We start from the raw sequence: 16,365 nt of genomic DNA, 5'->3' as shown, positions 1-16,365 counted from the left end.
TAAAAGAAATTTTTATTATTATTACTATTTAGTAAAACGATGTAGTTTTGACGTAGGTTCATTTGAGTAATTCCATTAAGTTATTTAATCGAATTTTAGTCGATTAATGAAACTCAGACCAAGCTATAATTGATTATTTTTTGACGGAATGGAATCGGCCCAACCGAATGCTGTGCTTTGACTTTTTTAAACATCAACGTCCTATAACAAAAGCATACATCAAACGGCTATCATATGTTGACGCCACTGTAGCGGCACTGTAGAAGGCATCCAAAAACCCTGAACCAAAACCCTTCCTCCCTCTCAATCGCCACCCCTCTTTTCAAAACACCGAACACAGCCATAAAATCGCTAACATCTCTTCTTTCTCCGGTGGCCGTCCAAATAAATAACTACTACTACTGCTTTATTCCTTGAATTTGTTGGGGTGGTTTGCTATAGAGAGATATGGGGATATTTGAACCCTATAGAGCGATTGGATATATAACAAGCACAGTGCCTTTCTCTGTCCAGCGACTAGGGACTGAAACTTTCGTGACAGTGAGTGTAGGCAAAGCTTTTCAGGTCTATAACTGTGCCAAGCTCAATTTGGTCCTGATTAGCCCTCAACTTCCTAAGAAGATTCGAGCTCTTGCCTCATATCGTGATTTCACCTTTGTTGCTTATGGAAACGACATTGCTGTTTTTAAGCGCGCTCATCAGGTACTTTAATTTGGCCGAAAGAGAAAAAAGAAAAAAAATTCTAGAAGTGATTACTCTCGTTTAAAGTGATGCTCTTTGGCAGGTAGCAACTTGGAGCAGGCATAGTTCTAAAGTTAATTTGTTGTTGCTGTTTGGAGATCATATTCTAAGTGTAGATGTCGATGGTAATATTTTCATTTGGGCTTTTAAAGGAATTGAGCAGAATCTTGCTCCCACTGGACATATCATGCTAGATAATAAGTTTACACCCACCTGTTTAATGCACCCAGATACTTATCTAAACAAGGTAATGTTATTTTAGCTTTTCTTATATTATTGTTTGTAAGTTTACCCTTCTTGTGTTATAAATGAATTTGAAAATTTGGAATTTTTTTTTTTCTTTTGAGAAGAAAATTTGGAACTCATTTACTCGTGAAAAAGTTTGATTAGTTATGTTGAATTCCATAAAATTACATTCATGAGAGTCAGATGATAACAAACATGATGGAACTCCAAATGAATTTAACAAAATTTCATAGGCCTTAGTTGTGCATTGTCTTAATGAGGAAAGCTTGGAAATTGTATTGTGAACAGGTTGTTGTTGGGAGTAGGGAGGGTTCTTTGCAGCTTTGGAATATTAGCACTAAGAAAAAGCTCTACGAGTTTAAAGGATGGAATTCCTCTATTACCAGTTGTGTGTCATCGCCTGCACTAGATGTTATTGCAGTCGGCTGTGCTGATGGGAAGATTCATGTACATAATATTCGCTGTGATGAAGAGTTGGTTACCTTTTCTAACTCAACAAGAGGAGCAGTAACTGCCCTGTGTTTCAGTACTGGTAATTAACTGCTTAGAACCTGTGATTTATTATAATTGTATACCATTATGTTGAATATATATGAACTTTCTACCAGCCACTTGTAGGACATCCAATTTTTGTGGGCCGTAAAACCAAGTTGCATTTGCTTTAGAACAGTCATTACTGATTGCAAGGGAAAAACTGTGTTTACTCGTATGCAAAAATCAGTATCAAACATGCTTATTTGCTACATTATTAATTGTATGGGAAATAACTGTGTACACTTGGATATTGGTGTCAATACCAAACATGGAATGGTCCTTGAAGCTTGACTGGGTTATTTTTCAAAATCGCATAGATCTTTTTCACTAATTCTAGGGGTTATCCTTGTTTCATCCTAATGCCTTGGGGTTCTGTAAAATAGAATGAGCAGTTGAAGTAACTTTGATGGCTTTCCTTTCATTTTTCCATTATAACGGTGCTGTCTTTTGGAGCTAATTATCGTCGTTTCATATACTGATATACTACTTTTATCATCTCATTTTAGTTTTTATGCTTGCTCATGAACTTCTTGTTATTTTGGGGCCTCTATGAATTTATAATGCCTCATTGTTTTCCCCCCTTAGATGGACAACCTCTTCTAGCATCTGGAGGTTCATCTGGTGTTATAAGCATATGGAATCTTGAGAAAAGAAGGCTCCAATCAGTCATAAGAGAGGCCCACGATAATTCAATAATTTCATTGCACTTTTTTGCTAATGAGCCTGTGTTGATGAGCGCATCAGCAGACAACTCAATTAAAGTAAGGATAATACAATTTCTGCTTCTTTTGTTTTGAATTTTTAGTATGAAAAACCGAGTAAATGAAGTGGTTCATGTCGTACTACATCTGCTGACTTTTATCTCCTTATTGTAACTTGAATTCTGTTTTGGAGTTTATGGATTTTGAAATGAAATGGCATCACAATAAGAAGTTTTCAAGCACCTTCGTGCTTGCTCATTTTCATGTAAATTTAAGACAAAGTGGTTTTGATTTGAGATGTCACTTAGACATATTGCTAAGATGAAGTATCCTAACCCAAGCAAGAACGTAAAAAGTATCTCTAGGGAGTAGTATGCTAATCCAAATACTTATTTTGTTGGATTGTGCTGGTCTGACCAATTTTTGGTTAGGTTAGATGAACAATTTCCTTACTCATGCAAGGTCTGCCTGTTGAAAAATCTCCAAGAACTTCCTCACAATTAGTTACAGTTGCATGTTATCTTGAGCTAAAGACCAATCCTATTTTTGCTAGATCTCTTCCTAGGAGTAGGTGAAAAAGAACTTTCTAAGCACCAGCAGCAACGTCCATTGAAGATTCAAACCCTAATAAACTCCCTCGACTATTATAATGAAGGCCAGTTGCTTTGGCCTTGCTGCCATGGCATTTGATTTAAGATGTGAGAGCAACTCTCCATCTATGAAACAGCAAATTTCAGAATTTTGCAGAAAAGGGTAATGGATTTTAGAATCGGGGCTTTGGATTTTTACAAAGGGTGATGATCACATAGGTCAAAAGATGTGCATGGTAATGTTGGTTGCCTGACTTGATGAACTATTTTGGAATACCTGAAGAATATTTTATTTTCTTTTTTGCTATTTTAAGTTAAGATGTGGAAGAGTGAAAGCATCTCTCTTTCTCTCTCTTAAGAATTGTCCATTCAAAAGCATTAATTTGAAAGGATGGATGTCATGATTGGAATTCTGGTTTCTGAATGTTACGACTGAGTGAGTTTTTTTGGTGAAACTATATAACCAATTGGCCTTCACAGATTATCTCCAGGAATAGAATATTTTGGCAAGGATATGCCCGACCTTCAATAGGACGTTTTATGTTATTAGGCATTTCTTTTAAGATTTTTCTTCTTTAAACTAAGATGACATCCACTTATTCCTTTGTACCCTATTTTGATAATTTTGTTGACTCACTGTTCTCCTTTATTTGTCTTTGGGACCCACTACTTATGGTCCACTACTGCCGAGGCTGTGGTCATACCTAGATGAATTTGAAGTATTAACCAACTATTCTGCTTTCAAAATACCATTACCAACATGATTCTTGTAAGAATTTAGAAAGAAAAGATTTTATATTGTATTGCTAAGCATATAATAGAAGTCAGAGAATAGTAGGGATTTTGATGAGTAAAAGTTCCCTAGCTTGTGACTCTAATATGTGCATCGCTTTTTATGACACATAAAGATTGCTTTTTTTTTTTTTTTTTTTTTTTTTTTTTTTTTATTCTATTGTTTAGATGTGGATTTTTGACACTAGTGATGGAGATCCTCGCTTGTTGCGCTTCCGAAGTGGACACAGTGCTCCTCCACATTGCATAAGGTATAGTGCTAATCCATGTATGCGTTTTAATTCTTGGGATTGACATTTATCAACTTATTCATCCATGTACTTGGGTGCTTTCATCTTTCTTCCTTTCTACGTTTTAATTGACCATCTTCTTGGATTTATTTTTTATGCCTACTAAATCGTTTCTCATATTACACAGTACCTTCCAGTTTCCACCAACATTTGCCCATGAGTTCAATATAACTTCCACTTTGCTGGAAGAATCACTCTTTTTGTATCTATCTCATGTGTTATTTAAATATTTGATATGGATTTCTTTGCATTTTCACATTAAATCTTTGTGTTGTTCTAAAAATATACTCATCTACAACAGGTTCTATGCAAATGGGAGACACATTCTATCTGCTGGGCAGGATCGTGCTTTCCGTCTCTTCTCTATCATCCAGGTTTGATATTGGCTGACATTCAATTCAAACTATTTCCCCCTTTTGCATATGCATTTTCCAATACTTAACTTTAATTACCCTTCCTTTTATGTCCTCCTTTCTAATTTGATTCCAATAAATTCTAAGACCACTTTGTGAAGAGGAACACTGATTTTTACAGTGATCTCTAGCCATTGCATGGAAAAAATGGAACTCTGATTGATTTCATCATGTGATTGACAAAGGTCCTATAATTAGTAATATTATTTACTCTGTCGGTCTAAAAAGTGTCACCTTGTCTTTTTCACATAATCCTTTACATATTACTGATGCCAGAATAAATGAACCTTTTTATATGAAAAATTAATTAAGGGATAGAATAGGAAAATAATTTTTTACTTTGTAAGAGTGGGCATGTATTTTTGGACTTTTGAAAAAAAAATAGTGGACAAGCTTGTTGGGACAGCGGGAATATTGCTTTTTGTATTATTATTTATTTCAGAGATTTTATTAGGGATTCACGTAGTATGTCCTTGTATGCTTTTATCTAGACTTAGGTTATTTTGAGCACTAGGCTGAATTCTGGAATTGACTGTTGAATAGAGATGCTAAAGTTACTTTTATTCTTTGGTTCTCTTCAGTTCTATGTTTTATTCTCTCCTACGCTTGCCCCTGTCCTCTTCTTTCTTCCTTCTATGTAATTGCTTATCAAGCTGTTCTACATTAGAACACTGAAGTTTTAAATGCTGACTGAGAAAATGCAAATGAAAGAGAAAATACTATTTTCTTTCGAATCCATTATTTTCTGATGGAAAACTTCATTCATTACACACATATCTATCTGTACAAAGATGATCAGTTATAGTCATTCGTTAGGGTTGTTCTCAGGTGTGTATCTGTTGTATATGGTGTAGTTGTGCTTATTTTTTTTGTTCTCCCCCAATCTCTAATAATTTGGTATTTTATTTATTCGTCTTTAATTAATATTGCCACCAGGATCAGCAAAGTAGAGAGCTTTCCCAACGCCATGTATCTAAGCGGGCAAAGAAACTTAGGGTGAAGGTATGGTCTTGATAAAAGCCAGTATGTCAGTCTGGTTTAGCAAAGTGTTGTGCATATCTTGGATTCTGGTTGTACATTTATCATTTATTTACTTTCGGTCTTGCTTATAAACTGTTCATATTCTTGTATTGTAGGTACTCTGTCTGTAAATCTGGGGATGCTTGTAACATTACTTAAACATGTGTATAATCCATGTTTAATTTCTTAAAATCTATTAGTGCATTTTTCATGGAACTTGTATAGAAGTCCATGTAACATGATTCTTCCTATTTCTATTTTACGTTTTTGGAAGTTACTAGTAATCATTTTCTTTGCCAAAAGAAATGTTATTTCACCATACCTCAATTTTCATTTTTGCTTTAAATTTGCAGGAAGAAGAGTTGAAATTGAGGCCTGTTATTGCATTTGATTGTGGTACGATCTTTCTCTAGGTGTGATCTTTTTAGGTGCTTTTAGTTCCTGGTCTTTTACATGGATGTTTTTAATTATATTGCAGTAGGATCTATTTTCTGGATCATGGGTTATTTATTAGTAAACCACATTGGTGCCGCTACCTTTATGTTTACAATGCTTATTTTCTTGAACACAACTTATCATCCAATGAAGTATAATGTCATTTTTTTATTTGCTTATTCTTGATTCACTCTAGATGTACAGCTCTGATAGTATTATGTCTAACTCATAAAAGCAGCATATGCTAGTTTAGTTCTTAAATTTTGAAGCAGTTGTCCTATATGAATCTGTCACTCCCCCGGCCCTCCAGCAACCCCCACAAAAATACAAATGATAATTTTAAGGCTTACTCTAGTGGAAAAAATGGTTTATAAGGGCTTGTGGTTTGTAAATATTATCTTGTTCATACAAAATCTACTTGATAAATTGAACCCGCATGAGGAGGGGTTTTGGGATGTTGACTTCCCATCAATATAAGAAATCCTTCCTCCTTCATGTCTAGAAGGAATCTCAAGATATAAGAGTCTAAAGATACAATTGTCTTTTGATAAATTCAATATGTTGATGTGATATAGAATTGTCAAGTAAGGTATAATTTTGTGATGGAATTGAATTATTGGTGAACTTTCTTTTGGTACGGTTGTTATGCAGATGAGATTACCAGGGCTTGTTTATGACATTTCATTTCTAGAATATTATGAAAGGAGATCTGGGATTACTTGACCTCTTTTACCAGAAAACTCCAGAGAGAAGCTTGACACGTTGTCCATAAGATTTGGTTAGTATTGTTGTTGTAACTACTATGGAGAAAAAGCACTCTAGGCTGTTTTGATTGTGAGCAACTTAAAAATTGCATTTAAGGTTTGAATGGGTTATTTTCGCCATAAAATTCTAAAAGATTTCAGGAGTACTTTGTCAGTTTCAATTTTCTGTTTGCAAAAGCATCTGAACAGATGCTTGTCTCAATATCAATTTAAAATGCAATGCTAAAGTCAATAGGCTTTATTCTGAATAATATAATGCTATGACATTTGGAGATTTTAGAATGGTAGGTTTGATAGGAAATCTCTTCAAGCTTATTGCCCTTTTGGTAAGGTAAATATTTAGTGTTATGCAGCTTGCGGAGGAACTTCTTGACTCTAGAATCAGTAACAAAACCCATAGAATTATTCGTAAGTTGGTCACTGTGAAATAAACATTAAAGAATCAGTTAGTGATTTTATTCATGTGATTGAGAAAGGGTTGGGAAATTTGGAAAATTAGTTAATGATTTTTCTTTTCCTTATCAGTTTTGGAGAATGGTTATCCTTGTATCCTTTCTGGTGCTTTGGAAGAGTTAACAACATTATCTTTAAACACTGTGATGTCAAAGTTAGTCTTCAAGATCTAATTCAGTTGTGTATCTCATGTATTTTACGCTGATGACATTATTTCTTTTGATGTTGAGGACTATCTGTTATAATTGAGATACGTGCTCCATTGTTGAGCTGGTCTTCAGATTGAATATCTGTTTTGTGAAGAGTGGAGATGAAAGGTGGGTGATAATGCTAAATTAGAATATAAAGGAAATTCTGCCTTGGACCTGATTGGATGCACTGAATGCTTCAAGGCAAAGGATTGTGGGATGATTTCAGTTTAGAAAGTGCAATATATTTGTTTCGAGAGTATGTTATTTGGCATTTGTACTTATTTCATACGTGTTTGTCATTTTTAGTCCATAACTAATGGGATTGAAAAGGTATAAAGAAAATTTCCTTGGGCATTGCTAGTGGTCTGGATTTTCACCCCTTAGTACAAGGGTATTTGCAACTCTTAAGTAGGGGTTTGAGATTCAACTATGATCAATAGCTTTTTATCAGGAAAATGGATCAAAAGAGAGATGTGTAAAAAGGATACAATATGAAGATCGCCTAGAGGTTAAACACAGGAGATGGCATCTGTGTTGGATGTAATAAAGTTGTCAATATCCCTGTGGCATTGGCTTATGGAAAGTAATTGAAGAGAGATCTAATAATTACGTGTTGCTCATGAATTTTGAAAGGAGACTGCTCTGGGTTTTTGGTATGGGGGGTTTCTGGAGTAATAATAGTGTTTTCAAGGAACCATTTTTTTGTGAGAATGCGCAAATTTAATTATTCCTTTCTTCCAACTTGTTTGTAAAGTTTATATCTGTGGGATTTGTCTTGATCTCTAATGACTACATCTGATTTAGTCTCTATTAAATTTCAAAAGTGTTTCTCAATCAAATATTTGATCAGGGCGATTGGCCATGAAATTGTGATTGGAAGCCCTGTATATGTTGTGGGAACATTGTAAAATCGTAATTCTATTTTGCTTCTAAAGATTGCTGAGTTGATTAAGAAGATTTGAGCCTCTGCAGGCTAATATTTTATATCATTTCTTTGAGGGGATATTGTATGCAATCATTATTAGAGGCATATACTGAGTCCATCTGTTTGTTAAGTTCCTAAGGATTGCAATTTTATTTTTGAAATTATGTTTATTTTTCTTTCGTTTCATTTTTATTCTTTTGAAATTCAGAAAGTTCCTGCAGTACTATCTTGAAATAGTAGAGAAATATTTCTTTGGGCTCTAACAAAATTTGAATCGATCAATCACCCGTTAGTTTTCTCTTTATTATGTATGTTTTTGTGTGTTTATATTAGTTAAAATTCTCATTATGTTTGTCAAAAATCAATTTCAGCTGAAATTAGGGAGCGGGATTGGTGCAATGTGGTTACATGTCATATGGATACTGCACAGGCCTATGTATGGAGGCTTCAAAATTTTGTTCTTGGTGAGCATATCCTCAGACCTTGCCCAGAAAATCCGAATCCTGTCAAGGTTAGATCCACAATCTGTTTACTAGTTTCATTAATTGTTTCATGTAATTTCAATAAGAGAATTAACCCTTATCTATCACTTTTCTTTATAGCACATGAGTTGGTGGCTTATTTTCTTCTTCATATTCAATAGAAATTTCCTATATCTATTTTTAGTAAAATTTGAAACTTTTGAATCCTACAATGTTGTCTTTTGGAAATAATGCAAATCTTTTGTTGGTGAATGTTTTATTATGTCCCAGGCCTGTGCCATCAGTGCATGTGGCAATTTTGCTGTCGTAGGGACAGCAGGCGGTTGGATAGAAAGGTTCAATCTTCAATCAGGGCTTAGCCGAGGCAGTTTCGTAGATGTGTCAGAAAGAGGAAGCTGTGCACATGAGGGAGAAGTAGTTGGACTTGCTTGTGATTCGACAAATACCCTGATGATAAGTGCAGGATATCACGGTGATGTAAAGGTTAGTTCTTTTTGTCCCAATATATTGCATCTTATAAGCATGCACAACTAACCCATCTATATAACCACTTTCAGCAGCTGCATTGTAGAACTGTTTGCTATATTGATTACTGAGATATTACTATAGCATATCTTCTGTTGCGCGTAACTTTAACTTTTAGGAAATTGCTTCACTCAAAAATGGTTTATATCTCTATTAAGTCTATGTAACTTCCTCTCATCTGCTGAGCAAGTACAGTTTATAACTTATCGCAATGCTCCATTTGTTACGTGTGGCTGTGCTTGTGTGCCTTGTTTGTCATAAGCAGCATATATGTATAGCTGACGGCCTCTTTGATCAGATGGCTTTGTATTTGATAATATATTGAGACATAATTCATAACCAATGTTAAATTTTTGTTTAAATTAAAATTCTGTTTTGGAAGAATTTAGAATACCAACTGCATCATGAATAAGAAAGATGGAAAAGTTATTAGAAATGTTGTATTGGCATTTCTTACTTTTCTCTCCTTGCAAGAAGTTAAGTTGGGAGGGATGCAAGGTTGTTAAGTTCATACTTCATAGGACTATCATCGACAGATGAAAAGGTAATAAGGGTTGGTTTGGAGGCTATAAACCCACTCAATTCAATTAAACATTTGGATCTTGCATAAAAAGTTAAATTAGACGCATTTATTGGCTATTTGGCTGAAATGTGTGCGTGAATGTCACTCCAAATTCAACAGAAAAATAATCAACTGTCACCAATTCTACCACCACCATCACTACCCCCCGTGCACCCCTCCCCCCCCCCCCCCCCCCAAACCAAAAAAAAAAAAATTCATAGCCATAGCAGCAATCTTCACCATATCTGCATTTTTTTTTTTTTTGCCAGATAAAACAAGAATACATGGATCCGAAGATACTTTTGAAGCCAGCCCTGTAGATATTTTCTGTCTGAAACTTTAGCTTAATACGAAGACACCAGAACCCAGATCTTCATTTCTCTCTCCTTAAAATTAATCTGTCAAACTGACGATAATGAAATCCCCTAAAGATTTCCAGCTCTGTATTCTTGTATTCCTTTTCCAAACTGAGATTTCCAACTTCACCTGCATATCAATTTTGCAAAGATAAATTAGAATATCTAATTAGGAGGAGAGATTTCAAGTCCATAATCGGTTGAAACAGAGAAAGATTGAGTAGTACTTTTTGATATCATGAACTCTGGTTCTGAACTTTGCCAAAACGACAACAAAGTTTGGGGGCTCGAAGACCCAAATCAAGAAATGGGGTGATAAGAAATCTCATACAAGTTTTGTTATAAAACTCTCAATAAATGAGAGAATATAATTGGCTTCTGGCATCAATGCAGTCGATACAACAATAAACCGCCTGAGTGAAGCCCTTTTGGTGCTAGTTTTCTATGAGTGGTGCTCTTTTTTTTTTTTTTCTTCTCCTGGCTCTAGAGTCTCTCTGTCCCAAAAATGTTATGTAGTAGTGTGTGACAAAAACACCATTTCTTTGTCTAAGACAGCAGATCTAGACGCTGTGCTCAGACTCAAGGAATGGTATAAGTCATGGCTGCTTGGGAATAATGGTCGTAGAGGTGGAATCGATTTGGAGCTCTATCACTTGGAATTTACAATTTTTATAAATAAACTATTATTGATAAGTTTCATTCATCCTCTATAGAGGAATTGTGTCGTTCGCTCTCCAAGGACTGGTCAAAATTGGTCCTCAAAGATCCAAAAACTTAATTTTTAGGTAAATTATATATTCCATGCAGGTTTAGGCGGTAAATTGAGCATTACTCTTTTCTTTTTATTTTTTTCTGTTTCTCCTCTTTTTTTCCAATGGAAGGGATGTCACAGGGTGTTCAGAAGAGGAACCATTGTACCATTGTTTTACAGTAATTATAATATAATGATAGAAATTTGAAGTAGAAGTTTTTGACTGTGAACTAGAGAGGTAGGTAGTTGCAGAGGGTATCGATATCTGAGACCTGCTTCTGTAACATGTCTAGACACTCCCATTCTCTGAATTATTTTTTTCAGTGTCTTTGTATTGTATTAGTAGTGTTGGTATGTTGGATAGTTAGCTAGTAAATTGAAGGAAGAATTTACACTTGGGATCATGGCTGGTCCACCAATTTTTTTCTCAGCAAACGTCCTGACAGCATGCACTCTGGAGAGTACAATCATGGCTCTTTCGAAAAATCCACGTGTCAAATGAATTTGTCTGCAAATATTGCGCATGGAGTAATAAGATTCCCCTTCTAACCATGGAAGTAAAATTGATAGTGGATAAACTTCTAGACTCACTTTAGTTGGAAAAAAGAAAAAGGTCAAAAGGAAAGGAAACAATCAAATAGATCAGAGAATTTTAAAAAAAAAAAAAAAAAAAAAAAGCGGAAAAAACCCCAAAATATAAAGGGAGGAAGAATATATTCCTGAGCTATAGAAAGCAATCCTGTATATTATGGAGAATTGAAAAATTAATTTCGCAAGATGAATTACTTGTGTATCCCTAACGTTTTTGTGAAACTCTGCAAAAAGGGAAACATTGTAAATCTATAAAGAAAAGGGCAAGTGCTAATACAGTAACTTGTCCCAAACGAAGCAAGTTAGCAGTGGCATATAATAGGCCGTTAAGAAATTTGATGGTGGTTTAATCAAAATATGAGGAGCATCCTACTTGATCAAGTTACCAATTTGGTATGGTAAGATGGTCTATAATTGACCCGCATTCATGGTGCAGGTGGAGATGGATACCCTATTTTGTTATGTTTGAGATCTATTATATGTTTTCTCTCAATCTAAAATTGTTGACGCACATTGTGCCTTTTCTGTTTATGCTATTGATTGATTTTTTATACACACAAATATTCATGTAGTTTGATTTAGTTGCAGCTGAATTTGCTGGAAAGTTTCATTTCTCACTGGTGATGCTACGCAGGTTTGGGATTTCAAAGGACGTGGACTAAAATCTAGATGGGAAATTGGTTGTACTCTGGTTAAGACTGTTTATCATCGTCTTAATGGTAATGCTTTGTTTTTTTTAGTGTAATATTTCAATTGTGTTTTTCATCTCTCTCCCACCCTCTTTTATCTAATGCTCTAATCAAATTGTTGTCATAATCTCCCAGGTCTTTTGGCTACCGTAGCAGATGATTTAGTTATCCGTTTGTTTGATGTTGTGGCATTAAGAATGGTTCGCAAATTTGAAGGCCACTCTGACCGTGTTACAGATTTATGTTTTAGTGAGGATGGGAAATGGCTTTTGTCATCCAGTATGGATGGGACCCTTAGAATTTGGGATGTGATTTTGGCCAGGCAAATAGATGCTATACGTGTTGACATGCCTATTACTGCATTGTCTCTATCACCAAATTTAGATATATTGGCGACTACCCATGTTGATCAAAATGGTGTCTATTTATGGTAAGTCTTTAATTTTCTGTTTGGAGACCTATGTCATAATTTGGGAGCTATCCTGTTAGCTTCTCTATAGGGCTGTGTGAAAGATCTTAAGAATGAGTAAAGATTATGGTACGACCTTAATATTTGATAATCTAATATCAAAATTGACTGCCTTAAAGCATTCAGCCTAAAATATCTTTCACTTGTGCCTGTTAACTTTTTTACAGATCCTTATGACATGTACTTCCAATGTATCTCTTTTGGTTTCAAAATTACTATAAATATTTCTTATGTTCTATGTTTATGTTGTTGAAATGGAAAAGAAAAAGAAGACTTATGAATAATAGCTTGGAATTTCAGGGTTAATCAGTCAATGTTCTCTGGGGCTTCAAGTGTTGATTCTTATGCAAGTGGGAAAGATGTTGTGAATGTAAAATTGCCATCTGTCTTCTCTATAGAAAGTTCTCAAGTTCAGGACTCTGATAAGCCGATTGAGAAGCAATTGCAACAGTTTGGATCTTTCAGTTCACCAGCATTCATCCAGCAAATACCAGAACTTGTCACTCTCTCTTTGTTGCCTAAAAGCCAATGGCAGGGCTTGATCAACTTGGACATTATAAAGGTCTTCTTTTTTTCTTTTTATATATATGACATTGCACTTTCAAGTATAAAATACAACATGCTTGTGTTTAATATAATTATTTCTGTATATCTGGTTTAATGAATTTCAGATACGCAATAAGCCAGTTGAGCCTCCTAAGAAACCTGAAAGCGCACCTTTTTTCTTGCCTTCAATTCCATCTCTTTCTGGAGAAATTTTATTTAAACCTAGTGACCCAATAAATGTGGAGAAAGATGCAAAAGCTGATGAGTTGGAGAACAACCACCAAAAACTTGATGTGCCGTCATCAGAGTTTATGCAACTCCTTCAGTCCTCTGTGAAGACAGAGAATTGTGTGCATTCTCGTCCTTTCTGTATACTGTTCTTTTATATTAGTCAGATAGAAGTTCTTTTATATTAGTATTATCAGGGACACATCGGTGATGTAACGATTCTACCATTTACAATTCTGCAGTTTCAGCATTTACAGATTATATCAAAGGTTTGTCTCCATCAACTTTGGATATGGAACTTCGAATGCTGCAGATAATAGATGAAGACGATCAGCAAGATCTAGAAAAGAGACCTGAATTTGTTTCAATTGAACTGCTGCTTGATTATTTCATACATGAGATATCTAGCAGAAACAATTTTGAGTTCATCCAAGCTGTTATTAGATTATTTTTAAAGGTATGGCAGTCTTCCTACTGTTGTGCTCAATTCTAGTAAAGTATTTTCTTGTTTGCTGGAAAATTGTGTTGGTTATAAACAATGGTAAAGTGAACTTTTGTAGGTTCAGGATTGTTTTTCTGAAGAAAAATCCTTGAACTCACCCTAGAATTTATTGTGATGTCGTATGCATGAAATTGAAGAAAATAAAAATATCATTATTGATATCCCCAAATGTTTGGTGGTTTTATGGGCTGAAAAAACTGTCATGTACTAACACCTTACCTGTTCTGTGCAGATTCATGGTGAAACGATACGATGCCAATCAAAATTACAAGATAGAGCTAGGAAGCTTTTAGAAACTCAATGTGCAGTTTGGCAGAGAGTAGATAAATTATTCCAAAGTGCTAGATGCATGGTAACTTTCCTTAGCAACTCTCAGTTTTAAGTTCGCTGAGGTATATGCAATTGTTTTTGTTTTGTAATGAACCATCTTCTCCATAGCAATTATTATTATTATTATTATTTAAATTCTAAATTTTTACTTTTTCCTCTTGGGAGGTTTTTGTATCTAGGCTCTATCAGTTTCCCTTTAATCCGAAGGGAATCGATTTTGTATTGAGTTTTGATTTGGAGAATCAAAAGAAGCAAATTTTAATTACTTGATGTTAGAAAGAAGTCATTTTCAGTTTAAGGGTATCTGAAAATTTATTACCTCCATTCCAATACCACAAGCACTAAAAGACAAACATCAAATAGGACACCAAGCATTATAAATATCAAGTTTTTGATCCATGGTATGTGTGGTCCTCTCCTCATCTTATCTTTGTGGGTATGTCATGTTAGCTTCATCATCATCTACTAAATTCTATGACTTTGAATGAAGTTAAAAACAGAAAGTGATTCTGTTCTGGTATAGGATTCCATTTTTTAATTTGATTCCCAATGAATTCTTTATATACATATATATTTGAATAACTTCGTAATATTGTAATTATTGATATGGATAGGAATTGACACATGCAAAACTAGGTTTAGCTATTTTTGCATTATGTTGGGGAAAATGAAGGAAAATTTTTATTTTCATTTCTTTGGCTCATTTTTCTTTTATTGTTTTCCTTAATGTTTTCTAAGTAAAAAGTATGCAACATTTCAGCAATAGATATTTTCGAGATTCTTACACTAGTAAATCAATATACGAGGTTTTGAAATAATGTTATATAACAACTATCAATATCATAGCAACAAAGTTTTACAATCTGTTCAATGCCCTAATCTTCAGTAGCAACAAAGTAAATATACTAATAATTCCTTGCAAATTTTGAAATTTTATCTTTTTCACGTGAAAAATTATAAAAATGAAAAACAAGAAAATATCCTACCTTTGTCTTAAAATCTTCCGTTCAAGAAATAAAATAATTATAGTGTTACATTGTAACAATATCTTCTATTTTTCAAAATCATCCATTAAAATAAAATGGTTATTTTTAAAAATTTCCACCAAAATCAATTATAATAAAGGGCATAAAAGAAAAAGTAAATATCTCGAATCAGATAAATATTTTAAGATATCTAAAAATGAAAATATGGACAAACATCATGGGACCGAGAAAATAGACATTTGCATTGGTTGGTCTATCTTGTAAGAGATTTAAAATCACAAAAATTTATTGTTTTTCGACGTTAGTGAAAATGTGACTACAAATAAAGCAAAATGAAATAAAAGATTCATGCCACTGATTTAAATTAATTTGAGATTAATTATTATTATTTTCTTGTTGTACGACCAAAACATAAGACAATTTATTTAATATGAAAATTTATGAATACGTGAATTTTATAGAAAAAAATATTCACAAAAATTGATTAATGGACCGAATATCATAAACTATGATGAGGAAAAGTAAAAGCTAACATTTGGTACCCTAAAAATAATTTTATTTTCAGGCTCACATAAATTTAGATTGAATGAGAAAACAAAGTGTAGATTTTCGTCAAAGAAATGGTAATGATTGTAATTAATGGCAACCCTCAAAAAAACAGTATTAGTAACTATTATTTTTTATGATTTATCATAATCTAATTTTTTCAGAATAAAATATTTTCTTAATTAGTGAATTAAATTAAATAATTTGGATTGATCGTGAAATTGTAGAAAAGAAAGGAATACGATGACGACCCGTCTTTGAAGGGCAGTCTTGGAGCATGGACTGGGGGTTAGGGCAACTCTGAAAACAACAACATTCGATGGGACATCTTTCTTCGTTTCGATGAATGCGTGGATTGTGGAAATTTCTAAGAACCTCTGATTTGAATTTGATGATAAATAACTGGTCAAGGTCAAACCATTATTTTCTTTTTCTTTTCAAAACATGTTACTTGGGATATTGGACTCTTCCGATACTGCAGTTATGGGTGTAGACCAGTCCACTCCATCTCTACCGTAAAAGGTTGAAAACTCGACTCGATAAAATTTAGTAGATTCAAAATTTTAAAAATTTAAAAATTTTATACTCGAATTTAATTTAAAAAATTTTAAATTTATACTCAATTCAATAATGAAACACATATAAATATTAGATTTTGTGCCCGTATTTATTCTGTTGCTATTTTTAATTATAAATGGAGTTAAAGA

General features: G+C 33.8%; 1 protein-coding gene across 1 annotated transcript; it reads left to right on the top strand.

The window, feature by feature from the left end:
- The first annotated feature begins 238 nt into the window (after positions 1-238).
- On the top strand, positions 239-14,391 carry LOC105638688 (transducin family protein / WD-40 repeat family protein). The gene is made up of 16 exons (XM_012222528.4): positions 239-702; positions 785-988; positions 1,276-1,519; positions 2,107-2,282; positions 3,773-3,855; positions 4,196-4,268; positions 5,244-5,309; positions 5,681-5,723; positions 8,467-8,606; positions 8,848-9,060; positions 11,997-12,081; positions 12,187-12,481; positions 12,821-13,082; positions 13,192-13,414; positions 13,537-13,751; positions 14,029-14,391. The coding sequence occupies exons 1-16, from the start codon at positions 448-450 to the stop codon at positions 14,176-14,178; spliced, it is 2,727 nt and encodes a 908-aa protein (XP_012077918.1). The 5' UTR covers positions 239-447; the 3' UTR covers positions 14,179-14,391.
- Positions 14,392-16,365: the final 1,974 nt, after the last annotated feature.

Source organism: Jatropha curcas, chromosome 9 (assembly GCF_041381405.1).
Source record: "Jatropha curcas cultivar XTBG-Jc1 chromosome 9, XTBG_Jcur_1.0, whole genome shotgun sequence".
Classification (NCBI taxonomy): domain Eukaryota; kingdom Viridiplantae; phylum Streptophyta; class Magnoliopsida; order Malpighiales; family Euphorbiaceae; genus Jatropha; species Jatropha curcas.
This window is presented reverse-complemented; position numbering and strand designations above follow the sequence as displayed.

Excerpts from the sequence above, each read along its gene's own strand:
- LOC105638688 (XM_012222528.4), top strand. The coding sequence starts at position 448 with ATGGGGATATTTGAACCCTATAGAGCGATTGGATATATAACAAGCACA. Across the intron at positions 4,269-5,243 it reads GTCTCTTCTCTATCATCCAG|GATCAGCAAAGTAGAGAGCT; the intron begins GTTTGATATTGG and ends TATTGCCACCAG. Across the intron at positions 8,607-8,847 it reads AAAATCCGAATCCTGTCAAG|GCCTGTGCCATCAGTGCATG; the intron begins GTTAGATCCACA and ends ATTATGTCCCAG.